Source organism: Volvox carteri (assembly GCF_000143455.1).
Source record: "Volvox carteri f. nagariensis unplaced genomic scaffold VOLCAscaffold_12, whole genome shotgun sequence".
Classification (NCBI taxonomy): domain Eukaryota; kingdom Viridiplantae; phylum Chlorophyta; class Chlorophyceae; order Chlamydomonadales; family Volvocaceae; genus Volvox; species Volvox carteri.
The window spans coordinates 428,612-446,718 of record NW_003307555.1 but is presented as its reverse complement, the minus strand read 5'-3'; the positions used below and the strand labels follow the sequence as shown (position 1 = coordinate 446,718).

General features: G+C 56.0%; 1 protein-coding gene across 1 annotated transcript; it reads right to left on the bottom strand.

The window, feature by feature from the left end:
• Window positions 1–12,168: 12,168 nt before the first annotated feature.
• On the bottom strand, window positions 12,169–16,360 carry VOLCADRAFT_117001 (uncharacterized protein; the record flags this gene model as incomplete). Its single annotated transcript, XM_002948880.1, has 5 exons — window positions 12,169–12,600; window positions 13,172–13,509; window positions 13,659–14,352; window positions 15,905–16,081; window positions 16,332–16,360. Coding segments are annotated over 5 exons (1,668 nt in total), but the record flags the coding sequence as incomplete, so codon positions are not given.
• Between the last annotated feature and the right edge of the window lie 1,747 nt (window positions 16,361–18,107).

Sequence of the window (18,107 nt, the reverse complement as noted above, 5' to 3'; positions counted from 1 at the left end):
CCAACGCGCCAGGAGCTCCCGACCTTGCAGCCGCCGCCGTGGCGCATTCCGCCGCCGCCGCCGCCGCCGCCACCGTCGGCCGGTACGGCTGGTTGTCCGGCAGTCTTAGGCGGCCCCGTTCTACGGAAAGCCCCGGGGGAAGCGACCGGTCTGGGTTGTGGGTCTGGCGCCTGAGGGCCGGAAGGGTGCGGGGAGGTGGTGGAGGTGAGGGCGAAGTCGGTGTGTGGGGTTTGGATTTGATCACAATTAATTGCATTTCGATTTGGGTTCGAATTGCAATAACATGAATTTATACTTTGTTAAGTTTATTTAGTAAATTTCTTTAGTCAAAACCCGTTTTTGGTATTATATCAATACATATGTTATTATAATATGTAGTATAGTCCATACGGCCCCCAACCAGCCTTTTGACGGACATCCCCGCATTCGTGCGGAACTTGTAACTTGTATTAATGTGGAAATTTGGTTGGATTTGGATTGCAGAGGCGGAGGATGGGAGTGTCTAGGAGTCCTAGGAGGGGGGGGAGAGGATGGGGGAGGGGGGAAGAGGAGAAAGACCGACGCCAGACAATTATAAGTCAGGTTACCAAAACATTGAAAAGAACTAAACCCCCAAAACCCTATCAAGTATTTACATCACCACTACCACCATCACCACCACGGCCTGAGCCCCAAGGACAGGTTCCTCTGCTCCGAAGAAGATTTTTGTTGTATTTCCTCTTCCTTTCTTTTGTACCCTTCTTTATCTTCTTGTCGTACCAATTGGGCAGGAGGACGATTCTGGGGGTGCCGGGATGGATCCAATCCACGCGGTCCTCGCCAGAGGCCTGGAGGTACGACACAGTACGGCAGGGTACGGCAAGGAAGGTGTGGCGCCAACGGCAGCGGCGCATGCACAACAGTCAAGCGCTAGCAGCGACGTTCTTGACCAGTTGTCAAAACAACCCCCCAAATTGTAAAAAGCTTTGAAAATTGCGAACAGGGACACGAACACCTCCATTAGCAACACCATCCGTAACACCAACATCAACAGTAACAGCTGCAGAAGTAGTAGCTGTAGCTGCTACTGCAGCTACATCCTCCTTTTCTTGATGTACAAAAGGCCTTTTTAGGAAAGGAAAATTAGAAAAAAATGCAAAGTACGGCACGACACACAGGACTGGGTAAAACCCGGGGAGACCCCGGAGGACTAAAACCCTCTCCACCCTTGCTTACGTCCCAAGTTAACTGTGCCGTATATTTGCCGTACATACCTTTGAAATCAGGGTCGGTCTTGCTAGCAGGGTGACGAAAACCTCATCCACCTGACTTGTCGACAAACCCACCATCTCCAGAACCTGTGGTGAAAAAGCCAGGAGGAGGAGGAGGAGGTGGAGTGACAAAGAACATGTTGTGAACACACCAGACAGTCAACGCTGAGTCAGACACCTACCTGAAGGGCCGGTAGGGCCGCACAGCGCTGCTTCAGGTGCTGTAGTTGCAGCTCGTCCAACGGCCAACTGCTACAACTGCCGCTGCCACCGCCGCTAGCAGTAGCAGTAGCCGCTTCGGCAGCAGTGGCGGCAGTAGCGACAACGGCGGCGGTGACGTCATCACCCGTCCGAGAGATGAGGTCCGTGGGGGGCCCCGCCTGGAGCACTGCCAGGGAGCGCCGTACAGTCTGCAGGTCGTACAGCAAATCCAGAAGTGCCAGTAACGCCGCCGTGTCCATGTCTTGGTTTCGGAGCCAGAAGTCAGGAACGGGAGGGGACGCGGGAAGAGGGGGAAATAAAAACAATTATAAATATCTATATATCTATATATCATACATATGTGTGTGTTTACACCTTGCGTTGCCATATAAACATATGCAAAAGAAAGATGGTTCTGACAGTAAAATTCCAAAGGTGAAAGGGTGTGTGTGTGTCTGGGGGGTGTGTTTTGGCGCGGGTTTTTGTTAGGTTGAGGTGAACAGGGTACCCAGATGCATGTCTGCCTGCCTGTCCGTCTGCCTGTCTGTCTGTTTGTCCGTTTGGAGCAAAGTGCGAGAAAGGAGACACTCATGCACACACACACACACCTGCAGGTATACACGCGCTGGCACGTGAGTACTTATGTATGTATATCTGTGTGCGAAGATAAAAACAGCTGCCACAGCAAGTTGCGCTACCCTCCCCCCTACCACAGATCTATCCAAAACCCTAAACCCCCGCACAAACACACACAAACAAACACGAACCTGTGTACTGCACGTTCAAGAGCTGCAATGCCGTACAACCCATAAGGGCCCAACGCCACGTCGGCTCCTCCCATCGAAGGGCCTTATTCCCGGACACGTCTAAATGCCGAAGTGTGAGGTGCAGGGGAGGGCACAGCGCAATACCCAACAAACACGAAGCTGCAGCCCGTGGGGCGGGGGAAGGGGGGGGGAGAAACAGGACGGGGGAGAAGAGGAAGAGGTGCGAGTGTGAAAAAGGCGAGAGGGCCTGATAAAATTGTTTGATCTTAATTATTTTTTTTTTTTGAATTATGCATTATTATTATTATTATTATTATTATTATTATCACGTATTAATTTTGTTATGTTGTTTTTTTATTTTCCATATAAATATTACATCTATATTTTCGCACACTGTGTAATAAATTTTTAGTATATAGTATTTCTAGCACATACATATATTCATATGCTTAGTCACGTACACGGTTTATTAAGTAAAGAAGGCAATCGCATTTGGACGTTCATGCCGCCATATACAACACCTGTTATGAGGGAAGAGAGGGGTTGTGATGGGGGGGAGCCCGGAGAACTGAAAAGGCCGGGATGAGGAAGCGGAGGGGCAGACAGGCAGGCGAGGGAATCTTCCAAGGGGGGAAGTATTAGAGGATGTCAACTACCTGTCAACGAACACCTGGCCAGTCCCAAATGCCGTAGTCGTACACGTGTACGACCAGCTGCCGTAAGGCCCTCCAACAGCCCCTCCTCTAACGCCCGGTCGTCCAACTGCCGTTGACCGCTGAGATCCACACCCAAGAGTACGACACGGCCGCCGCCGCCGCTGCTGCTGTTAAAACTGCTATTGCTGTTGCTGCCAATGTTGTTGTTGCTGCTACGGCCAGGCAATGCAGCTGTAGCAGTGGCGGCGGCGGCGACGGCGCGACTCTCGCCGCCTAGCCCAGGTCGCTCGATCTCTGGTTTCGGAGGTTGAGATCCGCGAGTGCACGTGTTGTACATTGACTGGGGAATATAACACTTTACATCAAAACTTACGTTAAATGTACGTCAAATGCACATCAAATGTACGACACATGTACGACAAAATGCAACATATTGAACAAGAGTTTACACGTCGAACCTTATGCCTCGTTGCCCTACGTTGCTCCCACCTACAGCTATACCGCCGTTCGCACCGGGTCCGGTCCGGTCGGCTTGCCTTTGCTCCTGCTGCTGAGTAGCCCCACATTTTTATCCCCCGCGAGCGTGTGTACGCGTGTGTGTGTTTTCCGTGTCCGTTTCCCCCCTTTCCCCCTCTCGCCACTCCTCATTCCCCCAACCCTCTCACGTCCGATCCAAGTCGGAGCCCTCCACTTCAAACCCTCCGTACCACCGTACCGCCGTACCGCCGTACCCCCAAACCCCCCGCACCTGTCACTGGCGGAGGTGAGGTGAGCGCCTTGAGCAACGTCGTCAGCTGCAACCGGCCAAGTTCCTGACCTTGCCAACCCCCCCGACACATGACGGCACCACCACCGCCACCACCACCGCCTCCGCCGCCATCACCGCCTCCGCCGCCACCGCCGCCTGCTGCCCCTATCCCGCTGGCAGTAGCCACCCGACCCGAGCTCGCAGCAGGACGGCGCAAGCTGCTACTGCCGCCACCACCGCCTCCGCTGCCCGCAGTAGCAGCGCCCTCCGCAGCTACAGCCGCAACCTCCGTCGCCGCCACCGCTGCCGTACCGGCCGCGACCTCCGCCGCCAGAGCCCCCTCCTCCTCCCGGCCTAGCGCGGACAGATTTACTGTGACGTTGGCGACGTCTCTGAGGCTCCTCGCCGCCGCCATGAGGCGGTCCGGCACCAGCAGGTCGTCAGTGAGGCGAGTCAGCTCCCAGATCACCGGGTCGGTGGCCACGCAGTCTGTCGTAAAACACACAAAAACACACAGACACGCATACATACATACATACATCATGTGATGCAAGAAACTCAGAAATGAACGGCCTGCCGGCGTCCAAAGTCCGAAATTGCTGGAGGGTGAGGGTGAGGGGGGAAGGAGACCGCGCGCGCGTGGTGATGGTGATGGTGGTGGTTTTGGCGGCGTTGTGGTGCACAAGGGGGGGGGAGAAAAGGAAGGGATCGTGAGGAAGGAGCTGCGCTTCGCGCCCGTTCACTGAGGAGTTCATGTGCACATACATACATACATACATACATACATACATACATACGTACATATGTGCACACAAACATGTGCACGGTGTCCCATCATCACCAGCACCTGATCTGCACGCGGCCCCGACCATCAACACACACATACACGCACAGACAGATAGACAGACCGACAGACCGACAGACCGACAGACGCCAGGGTGGAGCAAATCACCGGGGGCATGTGGGGTTGAGGAAACGGAGCGGTTCCCAGGGCATGCGTGATGTGCAACGGGGCGACTGTTTGCTCAATCACAGACTTCATTTCCAGGATCGTACCCAGACTCGATCCCAGCAGCCGTACATAATGCCGTGCGACGGCGCTGCGGCGGCACAGCTCCCGAGCCAGTACGACAGGAACACCAACGCTACCGCCAGCCGGTGTCGCGGTGGCCGCTGGCCCGAAGGTCGCCGCCGCCGCTGTGGCGGCGGCGGCGGCGTTAGCGGCGACGCCGCTAGGTGACGTCGTGGAGCTCCGTCGCCGGAGGGATCCGCTGCTTGGCAAACCAGGACGTGGCAGCGGCGGCGCCGCCCCCGCCGCCGCCCCCACCGCAGCGGCAGGTTGGTGCTGTGGTTGCTGCTGCAACAGGGGCTGCGTAACAGGGAGCACACCGAGCCGCTGGCTTCCGCCCCCGCCGCCGCCGCCGCCACCCTGGCTCGAGCTTAGACTTCTGGTAGGGAAAGTAGCGGCGGCGACCGTTGCCCGTGAGACCGTCTGCTTAGCTACGGCGCCGCCGCCAGCCGTCACCGTCGCTGACGTCATCGGCAGCGCGGGCGCCGTCGCCACCGACGACGGCACCTGTCGCATCATTGCCACACTCGCCATAACCGTGGGGTGGGCCGGGGAAGGTAAGCACTGCGTGGCCGGGATTGAAAGCGTTTGCACACACTCCATCTGCTGCTGCTGTTGCTGTTTTTGCTCCTTGATGCGGCAAGCCCCTGGCCCCTGCTGCTGCTGCCGCTGTGGTTGCGTCAAACCGTCTGTTAGTTCCCCACCCGCCAAGAGCTGAGTGGCGGGTATACTTAGCGGTCGTAGCGGTAGCGGCGGCGGCGAGGTTGACGGCGACAGTGACGATGGCTGTAGCGGCAGCGGCGCCGCCAAGCTCAAGAACCGTTCACTACGGGCCGGGGCGAAGCTACCACCACCACCACCACCACCACTGCCGCCGCCGCCGCTGCCGTACCTACCACCACCGGCGTCAGCCAGGTGACGGGCCCCGCCGCCGCCTCCGTAGACAGCATCGATATCCCTTGACGCCGCTGACAGGAAGGGACTTGCTGTAGCTGTAGCTGCTGTAGCTCTAGTTGCCATAGCTGCTGTAGCTGTAGCTGTAGCTGCTACAGCCGGCGCCAGGCCCTCCTGGCTGGTTATGTTATCATGGTCCTTGCCGTTAAGATTCGCGTGGTCGTGGAAGTTACGAAAGTTGTGATGATTGTACGTATCTGGCGGCTCCAGGGCATCTGCTAGGGCCAGCAGCGGATCAGGCTCCGAAACCAGCATCGCCCCGGGGTAACCGCTTCGACGTTGGCCATGGTGGTCATTGCAGTGGGGGTGGGGGTGGCGGCGATCACTTCCTGCTGCTTGGGGGGGTGGGGGGGAAGGTGCTGCACGGTCTCCTGGGCCCGATGCTATAGCAGGCTGTTGCAGTGATGGTGCTACTGCGGAGATTTTGACTGCGGCTGCTGTTAATGCTGCTGCGATTGGTGCTGTGTTTGGAGTATAGCTTGGAGGTGGCAGAGGAGGGAGCTGCACCAGCGGGAATCCTTGGACATGGGACCAGGGCTCGGAGTCCGGGAGTTGGGGGCATTGCCCGGTCAGAGTGATTTGCGTGTCTGCGGCCGACCGGACGCTCCCAGGGGGCTCCGCTGTGTTGTGTGGGGGAGCCATTGACGGCGTACATTGTGAGCGCTCCGAAACCCCGTTGGGATCGGTCGACATGGACAATTTTTTTATGAAGTGTTTAGCTCATCGGTCCAGGGCTTAGACTTTGGTCATATGACTGAGGTTTTGAGAAGGGACTATGGCTGCGCAAGAAGGCTTGCATGTGGCCCTGAAGTAGCCCGCATGGTCGCTTGCGCTATAGCCGGTGCTATATGTAGGCTGTGAGTCATAAGATTACATCACCACATGAAGGAGCGCAGCGCTGTTTTTCGCTCTGCAGTTGTTCAATCGGTTCCACTTAACAGGTATTTGACAGGTCCAAGCACTGCAAACGCTGATGCTGTTGCCAATCCAGGCAGACGTATACTGGTAATTACTACAGAATGCCTTGGCCCCAGGACTACTAACCGATCCCGCCAAAGAAACCGACCCTCCGAAACCAATATGGAATAAGACGACCGAAACCTGCTGCGACGCTACATCGTTTGCATTTTGCACGTTTATGACCCCGAAGGCCGGATTACTATTTCTGATGCGTAGATTGCTACTGGAGCTGTAGGACATACGGGCACCAAAGAGTAAAAGATGCATTTCCAAATCACTGTCTCAATTTGCATTAAGCTTGCAGGGGGTTTTGATTGCCTTTGTTGTGCCCACGGCAATTTGATTATGACTTCTGTTGGCAATCGGTTTGTCCTTCGTCTACCGGTCCTCTATAAACTGCTTTTCATCTTCGCACATGAAGGTGTACTTTCAAATCCGTCCGGTGCTTGTGCACTTGTCGAGCCACCTAGTAGTCATGCGACCGCTAAAAGAGTCTGACCGGTTCATGGCCTTGAGAATCGGGCATTATGACATAAAAGATATTAACCGAAACATGTATACAGAGACTGGATATCCTCCGAACAGAAAAGGAAATTTCCTCGATGCGTCCCGGCCTTCGATGCCCCATATGCGCAACGCATATGCATCCACTACCAGTGAGAACCATGACAGCAGTTTCCAGATGGCAGTAATGCGGGCAATAGGGCCGTCTGCATCAGGGGTAGGCCTGGCAGCAGCGGCCCACCTCGCTAACCCCCCGGCACCTCGCAGCACCAGCAGCCAAGCCCTTCCTTCACAGCCCAACAAACAATGCCAGTAGCGGCAGCAAACCCACTACCCGACCCACATGGAGCAACACGAATATCTTCCCCAGGGGAAACCCAGCGTGCTGGCTGGCTGGACTCCACGGCAGGCAAAGATGGTGGGAAAGGCTCGGTGAGGGGCGAAGGGGAGACAGCCCAACAGTGGGCCCACTTCGTCACAGCATCAATGAGGGCAATATGCCCGTCTGCATCAGGCCCCGGCGCAGCAACGCGATTACCTTCCTTAAGAATCGGCTTTGTATGCCTCAGGAAAAGATGGGCAAAAGCAATTTAAATCCGAGAAATGCCGGCAGAGCTAAGGCTGGCCATCCAGGGAATATAGGTAGCAACATAACCCGAACTAACGGTGAGGTGGAGGGGGGAGCTATGGAGGCAGCCACCCGGCCCACCAGCAGGACAGCCTGAGCCCCAGGCCCGGTTGTCAGCAGCTTTCCGATATGGGATCCGTCAGGATTGAGGATTACCCTCCTGCTGTTTAAGTACCTGCAGAGGCTGTCCAAGCGTGCAACCCAGAAGCCAAGCCCGCACTCGCAGAGAGGGCTCCAGGGATGGCACACGGGGGCATCCCCTTCGTGTTGCCACACCCAGTGTGTGTAAGACATGATGGTGAAAGCACCATTCGGAATGTACGTGCGGCGGCCAGAGGGCTATGGGCAGAGGTGTGGTCGGCTCGGTGCGATGTGTCTCCAGTCGGACCGCCGCACTGATGCTCACGACCTGTGCCAGCAGTGCCAGCTGGAGAACAAGCTATGAACAGCAGCACCGAACGCTACACACACATACACACAAAGAAACAAACAAACAAACAAACAAACAAACAAACAAACAAACAAACAAACACCGCTTGGCGAAGTTAGCAAGGGTATTAATGAGCGTTTCAGTAAAGATCCGTCGCGGCTGTACGACAGGGAATGAGAAGGCCCGCGTCCTCAGGGTAGCAGTGTTAACAAGGCTGGTTGCGTTGTTCTGTTTGTGTAATCTTCTGTGTACAACAACATGCCGTTCGCCTTGTCGTCCGCCCGGAGGCCGACCCAATTGGTGGTGCATTGGTTTCGTCCAACTCGTCACCGTGTGTCTGTCCTGTCACTTGCGGTCGGACTCCGATCACACAGTCATGGTGCTTCTCCTCCGGCTCCCCCCTTTTCCCTGCCTCGCCCCCTCTCTGTCTCTCCCCCCCTGTGTCATCAAGTTGCCCGGTTGCCGACTTCCGACTCTTGGGGCCACTCTGAGGCAGCCTTGCGGTATAACACTCGAACGGCAAGACAGTTAAACGTTGCCACCTTCTCGAATTATCCGTCCTCCAGCGTCCAGCAGAAACTCTAGTGTGTAAAATACGTATGTTTGTCCAGCAACCGATGTTATCGTTACTCTGGCGTTTTCACACGTCGCTTTGTGTGTTGATTCCCGCTGCTGGGCAGTGCGCGCCGGATTTGACTGCACAGAATGAATCAGATGTGGTGTAGTACACTGCTGCCGCTACTGCTGCTGCAACAGCCTTCTGCTGCACCCTGGCTGCGACGCTGGGAGGGGACAGCCGCACCGGCAGGCACGTCGGCACATGAGTTGTCATCTGCGAGCATAGCGGCCACTAAGTTGCTCTGCTTGCCACATGACATTCGTTGAGAAGTGGCTGTGTCTGATGCCTGAGGGGAGCCGGCTCCGGAACCAGAATCTGCATGATTGCCACAGACGGCTTAGCACCCTGCAGTTGAACGAGCCTAACAACATTTAAAACATAAAACAGAATCTCCTCCTTTTTTCAGCTTTAAGCGGCAGCTAGAACTTCAAGAGTGCGTTAGTCCTGATTTTTGAAGGCTGTGCACTGAATGAGGGAATAACTCCCAGAAGGGTTGAAGAAACCCCCCAGGCTGCGACCCAATCGAACGTCTCCCTGCCGTACAGGCGCATCTGTCGGCCCTCGTGCGGCTCGTCCAACAGTCCATTACATCAAAAAGATGTTTTCCACGAAATTTACAGAAAGCGGAGATTAAGTATTTACAATAAACCAATAATATAGAACTTCCCTGGGATAGCAGCGTCGTGTAAGCTGCAGCTTTTTTGTAGCCGGACGTGAGGGGTACGAAAGGTACGATGAGCTCTCAGCCAACCTACTATACCCACAGCCATTGCATCCCCTTCACCTTCTCCTATGGGCCCCGCGCACACACCTGCACCCACCGTGGATTTCGAAGTACTGGACACATCCAACCACTCACCCGAACATTAAGCAATTTAAGCAATATACCCCTCTCTTTCTCTCTCTCTCTCTCATATCACCTCACCACCAGCGTCTCCAGCCACCTACCTGCCTACCTACCTACCTACCTGCATATGCTATCCCACCATCACCACATAAGAGTGAGCCTTCGTGAGCCTTCTCGTGAATCCCATCGATTTGGATCCAAGACTTTGAATTCATTAGTCCGACAATCCCAACGAGATCCATTTGCTCCTTAAACGAAAACCTTCTAAAACAAACAGAAGCTTCTTAGATATAGCTATAGCTTTTAGGATATAAAGGCTCCTCATGACAATAATCGGATTTACGGCTCCCCGACGGAGCCCGAAAAGGAAAAACAGGATGGTAAAAGGAAAAAAATGGTCAAGACGACAACAACATCCGCCTGCCGACCTCTCGGGGTGATTGAGAGGTGATGAAATGGGAGGTGGCCCCCCATCTTGTGGACGGTGTAGGACGTGATAAAATCAACTCGCGAGCTGACCAGGAACTAAGTTGACGCGCCGTTGATCCGCTAGATTTGGTTGGATGCTGGTGGTGAGTTGCCAAACTCAAAGAGTACACTCTGAAGTCGGATGGGGTGAATGGCTTAGGGTGCCCCTCTAGCAGGGGAGAGCAGGGAACTGCCTCGGGAAGGAGGCCACTGGTGAAGCTTAACCACCCTGTAACAACATCAACATCAACATCCCTAGCCCTGCAGCAGCGTGATGAGCCCCACCCTCCCTCCCACCTCAGCAACCGCGTGAAAACAACCCGCCCTACATATCCGCATATCCCCGCGTCAAATTTATCAATCACAGAAAAAGAAGTACCGACTGGTGCTAACTACACGCACACAAACAGCAATCGCAGTTGCATCGGCATCAGCAGTAGCTGCTGTAGCATCAACAAAAACATTAGCTCAGCAAAACACTAGTGTACATCCTTACTTACATACATACGCACATACGTAGCATTACGGGGCATTCGCAACATCAACAGGCTATCGTTGTGTATCGCCAACTTCAAGCACGCGACAGTACAGTACAAACACATGTAATTCAACTCGCGACAGCTTTCTGGTGTATAGCCACAATAATGAGACTCGTACAGAAATAAGAACCCACAGGCCGGTCTGTGCTGACGTCTGGTTCGGCCAGCTAGGACGTCCAGTGCCTGAGCAGATAAAGCCAGCAGCAGGACCCAGCTGCCCGGACACGATTAAAAAAACACAACCGGTGACGCGTGCTCTACCCTCGTGTTTTCCCCCCCGTTTCCCCTCCATTCCCGTCACTCTCCCTTCTCGCCCTCTTTCCCCCATCCGTGTTTTTCTCTTGTCACATCGCTGCACCGCCACACTGCACTGTACTACCTCTTCAGCCCGGCCTGCCTCACCCTTCACCACGAATCCTTCAGAAGTACAACATCAGAAATGGAAGAAGTACGACATCTCCGTACGCTACGGGCCCCTAAGTTACACACACACACATGCGCACACGCATACATGTACATATGGTGACATGATAATGATGTCCCTTGTAAAGCCGTACAGTGCCCAGATAATAAAAACGCCCTTGAGGAAATTGCGGCCCCCCGTGCTCCTCCCCCTTCTCGTAAAGGCGGCCTAGGTGTCAAAAGAGAAAGAAACGACGCGCGTTGGAAATGTGAGAGTTGCCACGCTACGATACCTGCTTCCGTACAATCCGTACATGGTATGAAAACAGGGTTGTACGGCAGTTGTTTTTTTATCACGTATCGTACACATGCACAAAAATGAAGACCGAACGGTGCCGCAATCCTCCTTATCATCATCGTCATTCAGCTGATCATCATCATCATCATCATTTTTGGACTACAAAGCCGCCCTAAAGATCTTCACAATCATCAACATCAACATCACGATTGAAAGAGATGTGACAAATTTATGTGTGTGGTTGACAATATTATGTCAAAATGTAGCCCCATAGGGTTATCCGACAAGATCTGATGATAGGGTGATCTCCCCCACCCCACCCCACCCCCACCAAGTGCATCTAAGGGTGACATTTGCCGCCCCTGGCCCTACTAGCGCTAAGAACCCCTTAATGTACGGCAATGTACGGCAATACCTGTCATATCGCTGCACAGACACACACGCGAGGCCATACAGGAGCCCCCTCTCACACTCCGTCTTTGGCATGATTGGCGACACACCATATGGCCTCGCGCTTCCCCACACACAAATATACAAATAAGCAAATACACAAATACACACACACACACTCCAATGATGATTGTGCGGAGCACCATCACATGCACCTCCACGTCAGCTCAGTTCAAAGACAACTTAATAACGGGACCACATTCAAACTCCCCCACCCTCCCCCACACGCCTCAATCAGTCCTCGGACCGCCTCCCACCTTACCCCCCACATACCATCCTTCCACATCCATCCATACACATCCCCCCTCCATACACATCCCCCCTCCCCCCCCCGCGCTCCGAAACCACACTCGCCCCAACCCCCGCCCGTCTCGTGCATTAGTAGGTATCACGTACCTCATCAGCCGAAGCCATGTTATGCCGGTCTTTCGTCAGCCGTACACGACTGCCGTACGCCGTACCTGTCACCTCAAATGCCTCGCCCTCCTTCGTGCCGTACACCCGCTCAATCGTCTCCACGCGAGACAAAAACACAACCACCACACTGACGTTGTCCGCGGAACCCCTCATGAGCGCCTCCGAAACCAGACGCTTGGCCGCCAAAGTCGGGTCTTTGACTGTGTCGTACACCAAACCGACTGCCTCCTGCGCCGAAACCACGTCCCACAGGCCATCCGTGCCGACTATGACGAAATGGTCGTCGGGCTGTAGCTCCAGGGAGGTGATTTCGGGCAGTGCGGTGACGCCAGCGGCGGCGGTGGTGGCGGCGGCCCCTCCCTTGACGTCGTAATCGCCAATGCACCGGGTTACCTGCATAGAAACCACAGTGTGGGTGTGCCGTATATGTAAGTAAATAATGTGTATGTAAGTATGTCAAGAAGTAGCTATGTATCTAAGTATGTCGGTAGTGAAGTATGTAGTAACTCATGTAAGTATTTAAGTATGTATGTATGTGAGGGGGAGGGGAAGGGGGGAGGGGTTGGGCGGACGCGTCGTCATACGTATCAGCCAAAGAGCCCACACTGGCCGGGACCGGCTGGCTGGGCAGCTGACGCGGGGAGAGCTCTCCGGGCGCGGGGGGGGGGACCCCACCCCCGGGGGTGGGGGGAAGGGGGAAGACGAACCACTGCCGAATGGAGCAGATAGGAGAGGGGGGGGGAAAGAGGGTGGCGCCTGGCCCCCCCCAACGACGTCAGCAGCTGAAGGGCTGAGGGCGGGGTGGGCCCCCGGGGAAACGAGTGCGAGCGGCAAATCTGCCGTACAGCCGCTCCCTTTCGACAGTCGTGCTTGACAGGTCGTACAAAATAGGATTTTTTAGAATGGTGGGATCTAAGATCCCGCCCACCTTTTCCCCTCGCACCCCACCCCGGGAAAGACCCACCTGAAGTCCGGACGCCCCGATTCGCCAACTGCCGTGCTGCCACGTCACTGCCGTACCCGCCACCGCCAACCGCCGCCGTTCGTCCTCCAACAGCCCCGTGTGATCGCGACTCGCCGCCATCGCCCGCCGACCCCGACAAACCACCGCACGACAGTCCCCCGCGTTGGCAACCACCAACCGTCCCCCGGGGGCTAATAAAACCGCTAATGCCGTAGTGCCGGGATAGCGGCAGACGCCGGTGGCGGCGGTGCCGGCGGCGGACGAGGACGAGGAGGATCCGCCGGCGGGGCGCTGCAACAGCCGCTGCTGCTGCTGCCGCTGCCAGTGCACATGGTACTCTGGGACAGCGAAGACCGGCGGTCGGGGGCCCGGGTTCCGAGGGTTCGTGTGTGTATGTGTGTGGGGGGAAAGGGGGGAGATATGAAACCCTATGTAACAAAACCCTAAAACCCTAAAAAGGTGTTCGATCGCCAAAACCCTAACTCACCCGCCTCGAGCCGCAGAAACGTATCCCGCAGCGCCGCCGCCGGCGACACACACTGAAGCGCCGCTGACCAAAACAGCTCCGCCAGCCGTGTACGACAAAACTCCGCCGCGTCGGCGCCGCGGTGGCCGTCGAACAACGCCACCAGAGGCAGCATCGTCGCAGGCACCGCCGCCGTCGGCCTGTTGTACCCGCCGCCAGCGGCGGCGGCGGCGGGTACGGGCACGTGGGGCAGGAGCACGCAGCGATCCTCCATCGCATCTCTGGGCCCTATGGCCTCAAACATACCGGCGTTGAAAATGCGCCCGACGGCGGCGGCGGTGGCAGCAGCCTCAGCCAGCGCCACGGCTTCCGCCTGCAACGCCGCCGCCAGGCAGGTGCTGCCGTTAAGCCCGTTGGCGTGACCGTTAGCACCGTTGGCATAGTCGTTAATGGCAACGGCATCGTCGGACTCAGCTGAACAGAGAACAAACGGCGGCAGCACCACTTGCTGTTGCTGCTGCTGTTGTTGTTGCAAATATGGTACGGCAGCGACGGTAGCGGATGCGTGTACGGCGATGACGCTATTCTTGTTAATCTGGTTGTTATCCCCGCACGATGTGCCCCTGGCGGTTTCGGAGCTGCGGCAACCGCCATCATCAACCGCTCTCACGTCGATGGTTTCGGTCCCTCCGACTGCCGTAGCCGTAATCATCACCTGCCGTACACAAAGCACACGACCACCATTGGAACAGGTAACTTATACAAAACTTATACAGCACCAATATCTGCTGGTCTGTATGACATTTACCCCCCCCCGATCTTGACCAAGATCTTCACCGCGTTATGTGCGCCCACATCACATCTTCACTAGCGGAGTACCCAACCCACGGACCGCTAAGAATTCTCTAGTTGGGACACACGAAGTCCTTGTTTGGGCCGCAGTCGTACTTCGCATCAGCCGACTCGAGCCGGGTGGTGATGGGCGGCTCACCTAGCCAGTGGTCCGCATCACCACCATCATGATGACGGTTATCGCCACTACTACTCTCTCGGGACGCGTCTCTCTCTTCCCCCCCCCCCTTGTCACCCCTCACCCCCGTTGAAACAATCCACCGCTGTATCCACCGCTGGCGGCTACTCCTTTCCTGGACGACTACAACTACTTAGGTCTTCGGTAAAGCCCTCTGCTGCATACCGTGACTTCCTTCTTTAACATGTATGTATGTATGTATGTATGTATGTATGTATGTATGTATGTATGTATGTATGTATGTATGTATGTATGTATGTATGTATGTATGTATGTATGTATGTATGTATGTATGTATGTATGTATGTATGTATGTATATGTATGTGTATATGTATGTATGTATGTATGTATGTATGTATATGTATGTGTATATGTATGTGTATATGTATGTGTATATGTATGTATGTACTTTCATGGCGGCGAGCAGTATATGAACACACACGCGCACACACACGCGCACACCTGGTTCGGGGGCCAGTGCGGGTGACCTCCCTGCACCTTCACGTCGGCCCTCTTAGCAGCAGCAGCAGTGGCAGCAGTAGCAGCAGCAGCAGCAGGGGATTGGGACAGCGATATCAGCCGCTGTTGTTGTTGTTGTTGTTCCCACACAAGCACCTCCTCGGACATGAGCTCCAACGCCCTAAGAATCTGAAGCAGTGAGGGGGAAGGGCGAAGGCGGGAAAAGACGAACCACGAACGAGTGAAGTTGGTGAAGGGTGGGAGGGTGAAGGGGAGAAGCGGGTGAAAGGGAGGGAGAAGGGGCAAGGCAAGGGGTGAGCACGTCTGCAGGGCGGCGGGTGCGGGATGGTCCCGCTGACGGCGGCCCCACCCTCCCTGTGCGCGGAGGCGGCAGTCACTCTGAGAGATATCCGTCGGCCAGTCAGGAGCCGGAACTGGAATCCAGAACCGGGGGCTGTCCTGCATCACTTCTTGATGCCGCCGCCGCCGCCGCAGCAGCAGCAGGAGCAGCCTGTCGGCCTGGAGGTGCATTCGGCCATTCGTCTGTAAGAGAGGGAGAGAGAAAGAGAGAGACCTCCCCTCCCTTCCCCCAAGGTTGCGGTGAAACCCTAAAACCCCCTCGCTGATAAACCCCCTTCAACCTCGCACCCACCATAACCTGACGGGCCCCCCACAAACACTTTTTTCGCAGTTTAGTTCATTAACAGACACACATACACATACACACACATACGTGCGCTCACGCCTACTCGCACGCACCTACCCTCTCCTACACACCTGACTAAAGCCCGGTCTCTCCCCGGGCTCCCTCCGCCAGCAAGCTCCCATCAGCTCGCCCCAGGCAGGGGGGCAGGGGCGGGGAAGCAGAGGCCGCAAACCCTCAGCACACACGGCGGCGGCCAGCTCCATCCTGCCGTACCCCATTTCCAAAACCGTGTGGACCTCGGGGTTATCCTGGGGGAAGGGGGAGGGGGAGGGGGGAAGTGTGTGTATGTATGTTTGGGCGGGGCAAAGGAGGTAAGATGGGAGGTAAGAGGTCACAGGTGTCCAGGAGGGTGGGAGAGGGCTTTAGAGGTGACACTACTCAGGGGTCGGGCGGGGGAGTCACTTTTCTGTCCGTCTGTCTGTCCGTCTGTCTGTCCCCGTCGTCCTGTTAATGGTTTCCCTCCCCTCCCCTCCCCTCCCCTCCCCTCCCTGGACTCACCTTAGTGCAATCAGAGAAGGGAACCACACCTGCCGTACACGGATGGGGGGGAGAAAGAGGGGGAAATAGGGGCGACGGTTAGGAGGGGTAATTGGGCCCGGAAGTCCTGGTGACAGACATAACCACCTAACCAACCGACGGTTAAACGCACAACCACCCAAGCGGCGATTAACTCCCAATTCTTCCCAGCCAAAACTCAGGGCCCCACCCTTCAACGTCTCCGGAGAGCCTCATCCCGGCGCCATACGATGAACATCACGCCCCGCACCCGCACCCGCGCCTCCTCCTGCCCTTTCCCTTGTTTGCAACTTGTTTCCTGTTCTCGAAAGTCCCCGACATCCTCCCCCAATACGACTCTCCACCGCAAACAAGGGAGTACCGTACACCTCCCCCCACGCTCCGTACACGCCGCAGACAACGGACTTCCGTACTTCCAGCCCCAGCCCCAACTCCCCCCCTTTGTGCGCACCAGTTGCAAGCTCATTCATGGCTACAGCCCAGGCGTACACGTCTGATGCCGTACTTGCGGGTGCCGTACGGAGCAGTAGCTCCGGAGCCATGTACTCCAGGGTACCTACCTGGGCGGTTTTAAACGGCGGGTGTCTGGGTTACAGCGGCGCCGTCCACCGTACAGGCCGTACATCCCTTCTCCCGCGTCGTACACATCTTTCATAACCCTGGTACATTCAAATTCGTCCCCGAGCCGCAACACTTCCGTCCTTCCCTCACCCTCCAAAAAACATCCACAATGTTCAATTGCACCCACCATCATTCTCTTGTAAAAGCCGCCCGATGGTTTGCCGCTCCTAGCCGCCGAATGCGCCGAAGCCTCCTGTCCGCCCACACCCGCCCCACCTGCCAGCTCCCCCCCGGCTCCGCACGGCCCCACTCGAACAGCAATTCCGAAATCTGCAACCTTCAGAGGGTACGGCGTCACGCCGCCGGGCACTACGACACCCTGAAGGGGGCTCCAGGAAGGGTCGACGACAGCGCCGCCGCCGCTCTCCTGCCCAACCGCCCGCACATCCTTACCCCCAGCATCGCCACCAGCGGCGGCGACGGCGGCCGCAACACAGTTATGACGGTTGTCGTCATGGCGGTTGTGCTGTTGCGGCGGCGGCTGTAGTGGTGGTTCCAGCAGTAGTATGTTGGCCGGTTTGATGTCCCGGTGGAGGATACCTGCCGCGTGCACGTGCTCCATTGCGGAAGCCACCTAATGTGCATTTTAAAAGGGGGAAAAGGGGAGGGGTGGGGGTGGGTGGGGGTGGGGGTGGAGGTGGTGGGGGGAAATCATAAACAGCCAGGAAACACGGGCTGAGCTGCCACGGCGTCCAATGTTCGAAACGGGGTGGGGAAAAGTAATTGAAATTATCAGGCCATGGGTTATTTTGAGGAAATGGCTTTGGGGGTGGGGGCAGTGCGTATATGCATGAAGGTCTTATATGCAACTGAAGCATGGATTTTCGTATCTTATAAAACTGGATGTCATGTGGGTACGGCACCACTCTATGTACGGCGGTACGGACGAGTCTTCCCCATTTCCCAAGCTCCCCCGGGGGACCTACTGAGTAAGAAATTCCCAACACTTGCCGCCAGCTCGGCCGCCACCCTTGCTCGTACAGCGCGTGTCGTACATTACCTCCCGCAGCCAGCGGCAGCACAATCATGTAGTCAGGAGGAAGCGCCCGTGCACCTGGGGGTTATGTATGTATGTATGTATGTATGTATGTGCGGTGCGTGGGAGATAACTTTAGGAGGCCGTCTGGGAAGATAATA